At 31.3% G+C, this 15,048-nt stretch overlaps 1 protein-coding gene across 1 annotated transcript in view; it reads right to left on the bottom strand.

The window, feature by feature from the left end:
* Positions 1 to 15,048, bottom strand: part of LOC143054619 (two pore potassium channel protein sup-9-like) — a 74,254-nt gene that overhangs the window by 25,525 nt on the left and 33,681 nt on the right. The window contains exon 2 of the mRNA XM_076227632.1: positions 10,020 to 11,030. Within this exon, the coding sequence (XP_076083747.1) occupies positions 10,020 to 10,305 (286 nt within the window). The 5' untranslated portion in view covers positions 10,306 to 11,030. The remainder of the gene's footprint in view (positions 1 to 10,019; positions 11,031 to 15,048) is intronic.

The following is a 15,048-nucleotide window of genomic DNA, read 5'->3' as shown; positions in this document are numbered from 1 at the left end:
TTCGGACAAAATAGAGATAGTACACTTTAATTTTTTTTATAACTTTTTCAAATCAACTTGGATTTTCATCAAACTATGCAGCTATCTTAGATATATATCAAGCTTACTGAATCCCATTTCATTTAGTTTTTGTTGTCTTGCTGTAAAAAATTTAAGAATTAAAGTAATCTTGGTAAAAAAAAGCTAGGATTTGCAATATGGACAAAATAGAGATAGTACACTTTAATTTCTTTAATAACTTTTTCAAATCAACTTGGATTTTCATCAAACTATGCAGCTATCTTAGATATATATTAAGCTTACTAAATCCCAGGTCATTTTGTTTTTTTGTTGTATTGCTATCAAATTCAAGAATTAAATTAATCTAGGTCAAAAAAGCTAGAATTTGCAGTTCAAACAAAATAGAGATAGTACACTTTAATTTTTGTATTACTTTTTAAATTCAACTTGGATTTTCATCAAACTATGCAGCTATCTTAGATATATATCAAGCTTACTGAATCCCATGTCATTTTGTTTTTTGTTGTTTTGCTGTAAAATGTTTTTTCACTTATATGGTGAAGTGCAACAAACATACATCATGTACATTACATCAACCAACAAAATAGCAAAAATCATTCAGGGGTCACATCAGGTACATTTTCTGTAAATGGGAAAATGTTAAAGCAATTATTACCATTCCTAATAAAAAAAACATTCCAAGGCAACCTATGTGTCTTCAGGTTAAAATATATATAGATAGTTAAACCAAATGCTATTGAGTTGCATGTTTCTCCTGGAGCTTGTTTTTATAATTAATATTTATAGGCATTGATAAATTTCTATATAAGATACATGCAGCTTCATTAATTTTTCAGTTTAACAAACACCTATTTGTGGTTTTATTGCATTATGCAATGTCTTTGTTTTTTTCAATGCTATATTCATAGTATAATTTATGATAATGCCATGCCTGTAATTGTATGTGAATCAACAAAATAAAACATGAAACTGTTGCTTTTGATCATATTATAAAGACAACATATGTTAAATGCCTCTATTAAGTATACTTTTATTAACAATACATTGGTAAAGTAGGATAGGACACCAACTTTTTTATTACTAAGTTGGCATAGGACATCATTTTTTTTCAGTCAGAAAGCCATAGGGATGTTACTTTTATTAAATGTTTTTATTTTTTGCACCGGTCCTATGTGACGATAAATTTTGACCAGTCCCTAATTCAATGACATCTTTACAGAAATCCATACTTTGCGTTAACAAATGGAATTGTAAGTTTCATTGTCGTAAAATTAATCGGTACACGAGGCCTACATCGCCACGTATTCTACAATCAGACTCCAACGGTTTTTTTAATTGTTTGAAACCTGGCCGTCCGAGACCCTCGTAGGTAGTCAAGGTCGTTTAAAACAACGAACCGGAAGTATTAGTATTGTTCAACATAGCTTGGCTGATGTCTGTCGAGTGTGATATGATTATGCTGCAAATATGTCATTCGATAGTTAATACAGTGAAACCTGCCTAAACCGAATCCTGTATATACGGAAAACCTGTATAAAACAATTTGCAAACATGTTCTAAAGGACCGTCATCTCAAATTGTATGCTTTGTGAACCTGATAAACCCGAACATCGTCCAAAACCGAACAAAATATTAGGTCCAAAAGAGGTTCGGTTTAAACAGGTTTCACTGTATAATAGAACTTGTTCAATCTTACATGTATCATATTTCAGAGTATAAATGTACTGTACACACTTTTATTTGAAAAGTGGTTGTTCATGAGTTTGTATGTATTCAAATAAAACATTACATGTAGCAGAAATTGCAATGCGACATGAACAAAACCCACTTTTCCGAACACAACTAAATCAAAATCAAAACAAAACAAACCAAAAATAGAAAAAAAGAGTTTGTGAAAGCGGAAGGAAATGTCAAGTGGTCTGACTTGCCCTCGAGTATTTAAAATGGTTACATAACGTTTGTTAGTCATTCTCCTCCATGATTGTTCAACTTTGAGTTTGAATACACATCTAACAGACCATGGCGTGGTCAGTTTATTTCGACCAATGAGATTCGATATCCATGGTATCGTCCACCTCTTTTGTATGCAACATTTTTCTTTAAGCTGCTTAATACAAGACTTCATCAAAATCTTAGCAACAAAATTTTAGAAGTCATCATTTGCTACCTAAGACTCTCGCCCAATATCTGATTTTTTTACTATTAAATCAAATATTACAAATTTCAAATTAAGACAGTTTCAAAGCAAGTTGATGACATAACAACGCCATGGCGATTCGATTTATGAGTTTGACTGTCACTCTGATATCTTTCGTCCCTCTGGTATCTTTCGTCCCTCTTTTATTGTTATACAGTTGAGTTTGTTGTCGATTTGTACAGAAAATCAACAATTCTAAATGAATTTTTGTCAATTTCAATAATGTTGTTTAATGTAAATTAAATTAAATTGTATTTCTATCAATTATAGATATATAAAACCCATCGAATTTAATCAAATTGTTCTGTTGTCCTGTAGTAAAACAGTTTTTTACTCGCTAAATAATTGCAGCATAAAATTAAAAAATTAAAGATTCAAGTATTTGAGCAAATATATTATTTACGGAATGTGTGATAATGTTCACAACTAGTCTCCTCGGTTGAATTACAAATTATACAAGATAATGAAAATGAAATAAAGAGTACCGATACTGTAAAATGTGAAGGTCACAAATCACCAATGACCTTGAACCTTATAATAATTCTCTAATATCCAAATGTGTTATGGACAATGGAAGATGTTCTATCGGTAAAGTATAAAATATGTTTTTTTGTTACAAAAATTCATAACAATATTATTATAGCTATTAAATACAAGAAGATGCGGACGAGTGCATGCAAGGCACAATTTGTGAAAGTAAACCATTATCATGATTATAGGTAATAGTACGGTCTTCAACACGGAACTTTCAAGTTGGCTCACACGTAACAGCAATACTGTATACAAAAGTCGCAGGCTCGACAAAAACGTGACTCAAATATCTGAAATATGAAATAATAACCTTATGTTTAATCGACATAAGCTACTTATATTTCATATTACTGAAGATTTTATTCTTCCATTAATTAAAATAATATTGAATGTCAAGATTTCTAGTACGTTGCACATCACATACATTGAATGCAATTTTGTTGACCTGAAAAATCACCAGTTAAGAAGCAAAGAGAAGCTTTCGTTGAAGTCTGACATAAAGACCTTAAAGAGGGCGAGGACATGTTTTTTTATACAAATGAATGTGCATATAATAGAGAACAAATGTGACTCAAAGTTACACAACACCTCAGGAGAATTTTGATTTTTGCACCAGCTCATGGTTGACCGTTCGCTTAAATATAACGTATCGCTAGTTTCGTGAACACTTTGAATACAATGTCTAACCCCCCCCCCCCTTTTTCCAAAAAAAAAAAATACTGTTTAATCATTTTATGTTCTAAGGCTAAGAGATCAGGAAAAATCATAACCTTTTTTTACTTATCCTACCATAGACTACAGGAAAGGCAAAATACATGTGAGTTATAGTGTATTGTAAGAAAAGTCACATCCCGAAACACCAGACGTGACCTCGTAACAGAATACGTGATCTCCTATGTATATATGAAGATACAGCACATTTGTCAACCATGTTAACTTTATTGAACTAATATTGGAGATATTACAAAATAAGCATAGTTTGCACTTTCAGGGAAATAAAATATGTCACGTTTGAAATGTCAAGTGTCAATTGTCTGCATGATGATTGAAGTGCATGTCTATATAGTAATATGTAGATTGTGGTATTAGTTTTATTTTTGTTGTCAATCAAACGTTTTAGTATGTTGTATGAAGAAAACCTGACACATTATTGTAATTGATTTAAGTCGAATAAAACCTCAATATTGAAATTACGATTTTCTTACTTATTTGCCTCCTGCATGCAACAAGGAATTATACCTCCACGCGGAATGTTTCACTTATTTGACAATCTTCTGTATTTGATTAAGAGAAATCAAAGTAAAGACATCATATCTCAAAGAAAAAAATCATTTTTTAAAGTTAAAACAAACAAACAAACAAACAAACAAACAAGTCAACATTCAACACCAAGACGATGATACGAAAAAAAGAAAAACCAAATGCACCCTAAAGTACAAATAAACCGGTGACAACAAGATATGTGTCTAAAAATAGACAAATATGATTGATATAAGAAGTAAGACATATCACATGGGACCCCGTGAAGGAGTACAGTTTTAGACCCAAGATATGCGATCGAACACAAATAAAAGAAACTAGGATTTATGCTAGAAAGTGCCAACCTCCCGCTTTATGAAACAAGAGGGCACACGCTGATATGAAATTACCACGAGTTCTTCGATTTACTCTAGTTCGTTTTGTATAAGATAATTAATTTTAATGCTATTTTTCAACTACTTGTAAATACTTCAACGCCTTAAATTGAAATTATTGAAATACAAAGCAGTCACTGTATTGTACAAACAGTTAATCTGTAAAAATAGTTAATTATCAGGATTACAAAATCTACGCTTTTCATAATGTTGAAAGCAATAACATATATCGATCTATTTTCTTCCTTACGTGATAAATTTGATAAAAGCAAGGTTTTTCACGCCGGATACTCTAACACAAACGAGAAAGGAAAGATTTTACACGCCTGACAGTAACGGTAAACGGATATATCTAACTCAATCTGATAGCTGTAATAGATTTAGTGGATAATGCTGTGAAATAATGTCCTTAAAGCCGACGTTGACGACCGTGCTCGTATTGATTAGTATTCAGTCATTCCATCATAACACCGAGTTACTGCAATTAATCCGCGTTAGACGGTTTTAGACAAATCGTCATGTCAGCGTTATTGTAACCAGAAGAAATACGCTGTCATAATTTGCTTGCATCGCTGATTGTGGTATGTGATTTTATTATTTTTATTCCGTTTTTGGCAAGATTATGACAATAGTAAAAAAAAATCACAAATAATATCTACCATTATTTCTAAATGCGACGAATGACGTCAGAAGTTTGACAGTAATGTTGCGATTGACTTTTCTGTCAAATATTTTTGGAGTACTCAATTGATGAATGTGTAATAAAAGTACCGACGATTGTCGAAATGTCTGATTTAGTGTGAACAGAAAAGATTACCAACTATCTGAGATACATACATGTAAAATGAATATATTTTGGATAGTTTTATAAAATGGTTTTCAGCAACTTCTATTTTTTAATGAACAGAAAGGTTGTTCACACAAAATCAGACAAAAGAGTATTTGCTGTTTGAATCGCCTTGCTTTTATCATGTTAATTTTTAGACACCTAACCAATTACAAGAAGTGTTTACATTTGTAAAATGAGAAAGTCAAGTATTATATTTAGGTCATTTTTTTAAAACTCAATATATATGTAAACAAGGCGATTCAAACGGAAAGCTTGAACCAAAATTTTAAAGTTGGAACTGCATTGCTCCCTTAAGATACTACGTAACTCATTTTGATTTGTTTATGGGGGAAGTTTATTTTATGCACCACTTAACAAAACCACAATTTTCATTATTATATCAAAATTATTCATGACATGATTAAGCGTATGTTTCAATATTCCTGTAACATATTATAAAGTATATTTCAGTGTGTCAAAATTTATTAGTACTTGTTTTGAAATAAGAGAAAATAATATTGAGAATGGGACATTCCAGAAACTAAATATGCATGTACATGTAGTAGTGATCTAGTTTATTGTTAATGTATAAGAGAAAATAAATATTCTATTTAGTTTATTTTCAAATATCACATGGAATAGAGTAAAGTTATTTATTCATTTATATGCAGTGTAATATATTTTAAAAATTTACTGAATAATTAATAATTTACTTTTATATATATTTATATATTCTTGGAAATGGGCTATTTAATTGGATTCAATAAAATAGTCTCCAATATTCTTATATATAGACAGACTATTAATTTGATAGATTTCCATCGGATATGTTAGACAAACGAATAATGTGACGAAGATATAAATGTATACATCTTTACTATAATGATCAATTATCCGGTAATCAATGTCCAATTTTCTCAGCAGTAGACAACTTTTCAGCCATCGACCCATTACTAGACCACCAGCTGCGAATACAGACTGTTTTAATTTTCTTCAAAAGAATAAAAACCAGAAAAGGAACAAAAACAGTAAAGCAGAACGGAAAATAACACAGAATTGATTACACATATGCACTGAAACTTCAATTAAGCGTTTAAATGAATCAGCATATAATTCTTTTAATCAAACATCTAACTGACACAGACAGATGGTGTCTGTACGATCAATACGACATCTGGTGGTGTTATTACAATCGATCATATTTAATTGTTGTACCTGTTATTATTTGTATTATGTTACTTTTAAATATAAACCCCGAGGAAATCGCATATTTTGGTTACAGTTCGGATCGACCATAACATGATAACTGTGCTTATATATAGTGTAGCCATATATAAATATATATGTGTGCCATGGTCTTGATTTACAAGTGTAAAAGACATAAACGTGACATTGACCCATTTGCAGTACATTTGGAACATGTGTAACAATTTAAAATATGGTTTCATATCATATATAATTATTATATTATACATTACTTCTTAAGAAAAACTTATTTCGATGACAGTTTTCTTTTATAATCTCAAGTTAGACTTTAAACCCTCAATCTAGACTTTAAATCATGAGACATGGAGCAGGATCTGCTTACCCTACCGGAGCACCTGAGATCACCCCTAATTTTTTGGTGGGGTTTGTGTTGCTTATTCTTTAGTTTTCTATGTTGTGTCATCGTGGTCATTTGTACTATTGTTTGTCTGTTTGTCTTTTTCATTTTTAGCCATGGCGTTGTCCGTTTATTTTCGAGTTATGAGTTTGACTCTTACCAAAATGCAATTATTTTTACAAAATTATTTTGTTTTGAAATAATCATCACGTGCACCATCTGGTACGCGGTCAAGCATCAGCAACACAACAAGCTTAAGAAAAAAATATATAGCAAAGGAATTATTTCTTATGAATATTCTTTTTGTTATTGTAATCATTGACTGTATTTTGTTACATATTTATTCGTTTGCTATTCAGCATATGTTCATAGCTTGTAATTTTATTTTCGAATTTAGGGAGACGGATTTATATAAGAGCACTGCTCTTGTTTCCTAATCCCAGATATTGAATCTTTTATACATTTCGTATTTATGGCTTTACCCTTGTAGCTATATATATAATGATTTCTTTAATAAAATATGTTTACAGTAACAACAAGCTTACAACATGTACAATCATCGGTTCAATTTGGGAAAAGAATTAACTGAATTCCGAGTAGTAAGTCGTGTATTGTTAGATGTACATGTACGATAATACTATATACTTTATAGATATTGAGTTTCATTGATTTGTCTGTCTCTCTGAAACAACTAGGTTAACACTCGTTTTAAGACAATTGTCATGTAGAATACTAGATACATAAAACTTAATTAGATTTGGGCTGATACTAGTTCACAATACAGTGCATGATCAATTTGTTCTCTTGTTGTAATGTAGCAACCATTTGATTTTCTAGGGGGGGGGGGGGGCTATGTTTTTCGCGACAAGTCGGAAACAACTTTTTTCTTTCAATTTTAGCATTACATATAGTGGCAGCTGAGGGTGTAACAAACAATTTTTTTTTTTCAGAATTCAAAACAAATTATGTTTTTCTCCAAAAACTGGAAACAAACTTTTTTTTCCAAAAAAAAAACATAGCCCCCCCCCCCCCCCCCCCAGAAAATCAAATGGTTGCTGCCTAATGCTTAAAAGAATGTACAATAATGAATAGCCCACATTTTCACAACCCAAGGGTTACGATCTAGTGGAGAGGAGGGGACTCGAGCATAACCCTTGGCTAGCGAAGACATTTAGCCAATGCAATTGGAGTCTTTGAGACAATTTGATTGTTCATGTGTCAATGGTAAAAAAAAAAGAGAGAAACGTAGACTAAAAATTAAGAATATAGAATTTAAGGACTCCTTCCAGAACCGCATAATATTTTAATTACTTTTTCTGTATGTTTTTTTAGTGAGGGCCTCAAACTGAGAGAAAGCAATTTAGTAAATGCCAATTGAGTTACCCTCTTTAAATGAATTCATTATCATTTTTATTAATAATATCTTGAAAATGAACTTTCATCATTAAATTATTAACGATAATAAAACGGACGAGTCTTCCAAGAAAAAAGTCTGTCGTCTGCCATGTGCAAATAGTGTAAGCAGGAACAGAAGAGTCAATATTGGGACAAATTGTGAACCTCAAAAATAAGAAATAAGAAAGCATGTACATGTACACAACGGCATTTCCTGTAGATAAGTATTACTGAAATCGGTACAGCCGTTTTAAAACTGATAAATGCTTAAATAGCTTAGGGATGTACCATTTGATTTTAAGGGGGCTAAGATGAACAATTTTGTCCTGCATTGTTTTTAGTTATCTGTTTCCTCCCTTTTTATTTCCCCCTCTATTCCTGTGCTGTCTTTATGTATTTGTTTATCATGTTTATCCTGACATTATATTACACAGATTGTCCTCCTGACTTTTTTTGGCAAGTTGCTCATCCTGCAATTTTACTCAAAACTCCTGGCCTGCCTTTTATCAAATTTCATCCTAGCCAATTAAACATCAAATGATAGCTCCCTTAATCCATGTTTTGATGTGATGAACTCCAAAATTCACACCAATAAAAATGAGTACAGAAAGTGCACAAGTCTGTATATCAATCTCAGACAGCACTGAATTGGATCCTATGTGTCGCCAAAGCTGGATGCTGTCTGACGACAACAAAATAAAAAGATTAAACCATTGACCTGATAGAAGCATCAATTTGCATCTCTAAGATAACAAGAAATAAAGCATCTATAACACCATGCTGTTTTCATTAGAGCCATGCTGTAGGAATTTGATACCCTATTTATACGTAATCGATGCGATGGATAAATACAAACGTTTGAAAGTGCTGAACAAATTAAGATAACCCAATAATAATCATAACAATCTTAATTAGAAAATTGTACTCGAATTTATTGTGTTTGACAATGTTTTTAGGTCAATGCCCTAGATTAAATCTTCTTCGATTTGACATAAAAGTCCTGTCTCATTCATGTAATTATAGTTACAAAGAGTATGTTGTCACAATCATACTGAATTGGAATACAATTGGGAGCTTAATTGGATAAAAAGTAGAACAATAAAAGTTAAATTCAACTTTATAACTTTCAACGACAACACAATCATAACAATCAAATGAACTTTAAAGAACAATATAAATAGAGTGGACTAACACGTGTGGGCTAATCTCCAATATACCCCCATTAGATTTTAAAAAAATAAAACAATCAAACATGTATCGTTTATCACAAAAGCGTGACATCCATCTCTGAGAAGAGCAAGGCAAACATATATGATGACAATATCGGGTAAGCAATTTAAAGTCGAGATTATTTGTAAAACACATTTCAAAGTACAAAAAATGTATTTGTTTTATAGTGCCATTAAAGCTTCTACTGTCAATGCTTAATTGTCTTTTAAATACACCTTACTTTATGGTCAAGGATACTAGTATCTCGTACAGTTGCGGATTCAGGGGGGAAAGGGTTGTCCAAGGGTATTAACCCCCTTTTTGTCGACCATTGCACATTGATTGGGAAATATGGATGACCCCTCTTCTCAAATCCCTTATCATGTGATTGGTTTAATTGGTAATCTCATTTCAAAAATAGATGGACCGGGCGGGCCTGTCTTATATGCATCAACATTTACCGCATGTGAACGGATACAATTATTTGAAGTTGCTTAAAAATAACATATGGAGTCTTTCTGAACATGCTGAAAAAAAAAATCAGTGACTGCCAAGCAGCACATATTTTTATACTCAAAAAAATGTTAACCTGATACTCACCTATCGTTGTAACTACAGTCAAAGAAAAATAGAAAGCACCAGGAAATTTCCACTGTCTAGAATTATTAGTGTACGGCATTGCTTTCCATAAAATTATCCGCAATTCTTCATATTCTTTTGTACTTATATTATAATGATCCTTGAAAAAATTCTCTTCTTCTTCGTATATTCTTGTGTATTCGCTTTCGTATTCTGATTCCAGCGCATCAAACACAGCTGCTCCAATGAGTAAGTAGGTAAAAGTGCACACAATTAGGGATAAAGTTCGAACGTTCTGCTTCTTCATATCCTGAAATCCGTATCCATCGCCGGAACCAGTTCTACAACTATACTATTCCGGGCTGTCTGAACTCTTGTCACTTAATTCCATCTGATTCCATATGAAGAAGATATGCAATACCTGATATTCCTATGAGCAAAAACTAGTTTCTTGTTTGTAATCGAAACTGATTACTGCATAATTAAATGCATATTGCATTTATTCTATCATACATGATATAGTTTTAATCCGATCGTAAAATATCTGACATTTCTGATAAAATCCTTACTGCAATGTGACTTCCGGTCTAAATAGAGCACCAGTAAATTAAACTATTGATTGATTGTTCGTTTGATTCATTTAAGAACCAATGTGACGTCCTATTTAAGATGATGTAAACGCTTTAAAGACATTGATTAAATCACTCCTGTGACGTAGAATATCAATTGCATTATACTTCCATATGTTTCCTTAGTTATACATCAAAATCTCATTTCCATTGTTTCCGAGAAACGCTAATTTGAAAATTAAATCAGTTTGATTGGGAATTTATTCGTGTTTCTCGAATAATGATTTATTTTGTTTGATCTCCGGTGTATAATGAGTTTGGAAACAACTGTCAATACCATATTTCTGATAAAAATCAATTATAATCCACACACCATGAGTTTTAAATGCAAATAAACAACCGTTGATCTTGTCATCAGTATGGCAGTATCATGCTACAAGATCACAGTGTTCAAATGTAAAATCTGAAATGAGAAAAAAAAAAACTGTTGAAAAACATTGATAACCAAGATTTGTAAAAGCTAAATACTGATCAATTATTAACAATGTTCTGATAGTCTGAGTGTACTTCAAATTGACATGTAACCAGAGGCGGATTTAGGGGGGGGCAGGGGCCCCGGCCCCCCTTTTTTTGGAAAAAAATTGGTTGCTTATATAGGGAATCATTGAAGCGTGACTGGAGCGGGCCCCCTTTTAGGTCAGTCAGTGGGCCCCCACTTATGAAAATTTCTGGATCCGCCATTGGTAACCTCCAATAATGGATAGTTTAGTTTCAGTATTCGAAGCAGATATTTTTATCTCAAACTTTAAAATATTTCTTTTGATAATAGGTGTGAAACGTGACCAGGTGTGAAAGGTGAAACTAGGCTTGGTACATAAGAACGAGATTTGTGTACTGGACAAAACGAACCAAACACGTGCTGGCATACAAGGGTTTCTTTTTGAAAACAAATGAATATACAAAAAAAATATTGATGATAATAGCTGATATGACAAAGCATGTAAAACATATAATAGCTTGTTAAAAACAAGACAAAAATGCTTTTAAATAGAATCACATCAATTTATACATTTAATTTGTTTTGTATTTTATTTTAGGATCACACACTTACATAATTGGAACGATGGTTAGTATTTGTAGATAAGAGGACGTGGTGCGAGTGCCAATGAAACATATGTTACATTTGCAGCACTTTGCAAATAACTATGGAACATGGAAGTTGCAATAAAAGGGGGGCGTTAATTTCTGATCATTTGAGTATCTGAAAGTATACTGTAAAATATCAGCAACGAGTCTCAGAAGACATAAGTTAGATATAGGAAGATGTGGTATTCAATATGGAGAATATCTAATATGCTTATACTAAAAAAGCATGTATAGTTTCATCGTATTGTAATTGTGGATATTTAATGATAAAAACAATAGGCCATACAAGCTGTTATTGAATCGTCCATTACCAACATTTGCACGTCACTTCTTCGTGATATGAAATTTTCTAAAAAGATGAGAACAGTGAAACATAATGGAAGCTGACCTTGTTAGGGAAGAGACCTTTAAGTTGAGGTTTAAATGCATAAGTCACGAAGAACAATGTCATATGACCTTTAAGTAGACGTGACCTTTACACAAACTTACTGGATATGAATTAAATAAGCGTGACTCAAATCAGAAAATCCAATAAATTTTCTTGACTACAATCATATTGAAAACTGGAAAAAGTACAAAGTGAAAAGTACTTTGTTTTACATGAACTCGAAAAAAGTGAAAAGTACTTTCTTTTACATGAACTCAGTATATATAATAACTCAGAGTTTCTTTTAGAAAACAAATCAGCTAAGAGGGTGAAGAACAGTTCATTTATTTTATTTGTTTTGACAGCTTATTTGTTTAATAGAATGGCGCTACAACCACCAGAAGAAAATTAACCTGTCAGAAACTTAAGTTGATATGACGTCATTCAATGTACTTTTAAATTATATCTCCTCCTGTATATTGGATAACCTCCATTTGAGTATAAGAAGATAAACAATTTAAATAGAGAATTCCAGATGTTAATTAGTTTATTGTATTATATAATTGACTAATGTAGATACTTAGTTTGTCATGCTGTCAAAATAATTCCAATAGTATTTAATATAAGCTGAAACTATAAGAGTAAAAATACTCAACAATAAAAGAAACGCACCAACTCCATTACTTTCTTTGCAGTAAAAACAAATCAATTTCTTTTAAATGTTAATTAAAAAGACTCAGTTTTTGAGGATTGCGATATTAGATGGCTGTCATTAAAGTGTATATTTTATCATATTAAGTAAATGTCGGTGAAGATGTATAAAAAAGAAGACGTGGTATGATTGCCAATGAGACAACTCTCCACAAGTGACCAAATGACACAGATAATAATTTATTTTTCGAGATAGTAAAATTTGTGCTATATGATTTTAATCCATCAAAAATGTTAAAAATATCACAATTTAAGCACATGTAGCTGGAACACATCACCTTGGTCAAAATATGCAAAAAAAGCTGACAAAAAATCAATATGGTAAATTTTCCATATCAATTATAAATATAGATTAGGTTTTCTTGAACCCAAACCGATGCCTCAGTCACACATATATATATCCGTGCTATGGTCTATTCACTTACGCAAAGTAAAGAGCTAGACTAAATACAAATTATGTCCGGCTACAGTCCAAGGTTGACATCTCATTGTCGATAGTCGGTTACCCAACAGTGCATTTTTATTAATCGCTTAAAACATCTATCTGGAAATTGCATGTGTAAAACGTTTTATTCTAAATTTTAAATCAATAAAAAAAACACTGATGTATCCATCATCATAAACAAAGTTACATGTTATTGGCCCTTGTGTAAGAGTCATAATTTATACTTTAACGATGAGTTTGTACTTTAAAAACGGAAGTGTGTAAAGTTTACCGGAACTGAATCAAACTAATACTTTCAGACGTTTTAATACATTTCCAATATTATATAATACATTTTAAGGAAATAATTTGTATTCGGCTCTTCGGATCAAGAGTACTTGGTTCATTTAAACTGTTACACTTTATTTACTGTGGTAATGCACTTTTACAAAAAATGTGATTGACATGATTTATTGTTGGTGGCTTAAAGTCCAGTGGCAAATATTTCATGCATGTTCACGACGAAATAGATATCTAAAAAGAAAACATGAAGAAAAGACGCGTATAATAAAGTACACCATACAAAAGAAAATATTGTAAACCGAAATATCTTGCATAAACTTTTGAGAAAATTATTATCATGTGAAAGTTACAACTGACGAGTGGAGCGTTGCAACTTCAATACCATACTGTATAAAGATCAACTGCAATCATTTTAGAAATGTGTATTTTCATAAAATCCAACTTTATTAAGCTATATATTGCTATTGACACGAATCCAATTCAATTATGTAAATTTTACATGTTTTTGTACAATTTTAATTTGGCTTTTTTATCTTTTTTATTTTCTTTAAACATACGTACATGTATAACCCTGACAGCACAAACAAAACATTCGATTGAAAAGGGAACCCTCCGCCTTTGTCCACGTGTTGACTTGTTGACTTAACACAATCAGACCTATGTTGTATATAACCCTGTTGATATAACCACTACTCTAAATTCTAGTCAATTTGCCTTACACAAAACTAATTTTCCGACAAATCTTCAGGGAAAATTGTATATTTTCCAAAGCAACAACTCGAAATTACATTATTTTCTCAGTTGTCAAAATATAATGATGTACACAAAAGACAGAACTATTGGATATCTCCGAAGGACAGTGACGTTCGGAAAAGAAACCTGTTTAATATTATTTATTAGTGATTCTTTGCGTTAGAATCCTCAAGCCATAATTGAGGACCTGGATGGGGATACTTCATATATAAGTAACCATTCTTTATTTCTTTTAAGTCAATTTTCTTTTCTGTTTCTATAATATTCTTTGTATTTTTTAATCTTTTATTCTCTTTTCTTTATATTTGAGCACCCGATTATTTTATTATGTTCATAATTTTTATCTATTATTCCCTATTCTTTATATTTCATCCTATCTATTATTCCCTATTCTTTATATTTCATCTATCTTTTATTCTCTATTCTTTATATTTCATCCTATCTTTTATTCCCTATTCTTTATATTTCATCCTATCTATTATTCCCTATTCTTTATATTTCATCTATCTTTTATTCTCTATTCTTTATATTTCATCCTATCTTTTATTCTCTATTCTTTATATTTCATCCTATCTTTTATTCTCTATTCTTTATATTTCATCCTATCTTTTATTCCCTATTCTTTATATTTCATCCTATCTTTTATTCCCTATTCTTTATATTTCATCCTATCTTTTATTCTCTATTCTTTATATTTCATCCTATCTTTTATTCTCTTTTCTTTATATTTCATCCTATCTTTTATTCCCTATTCTTTATATTTCATCCTATCTATTA

Source organism: Mytilus galloprovincialis, chromosome 12 (genome assembly GCF_965363235.1).
Source record: "Mytilus galloprovincialis chromosome 12, xbMytGall1.hap1.1, whole genome shotgun sequence".
Taxonomy (NCBI): domain Eukaryota; kingdom Metazoa; phylum Mollusca; class Bivalvia; order Mytilida; family Mytilidae; genus Mytilus; species Mytilus galloprovincialis.
Note: the sequence above shows the minus strand (reverse complement) of the source record. Positions and strands in the feature narration are given on the sequence as shown.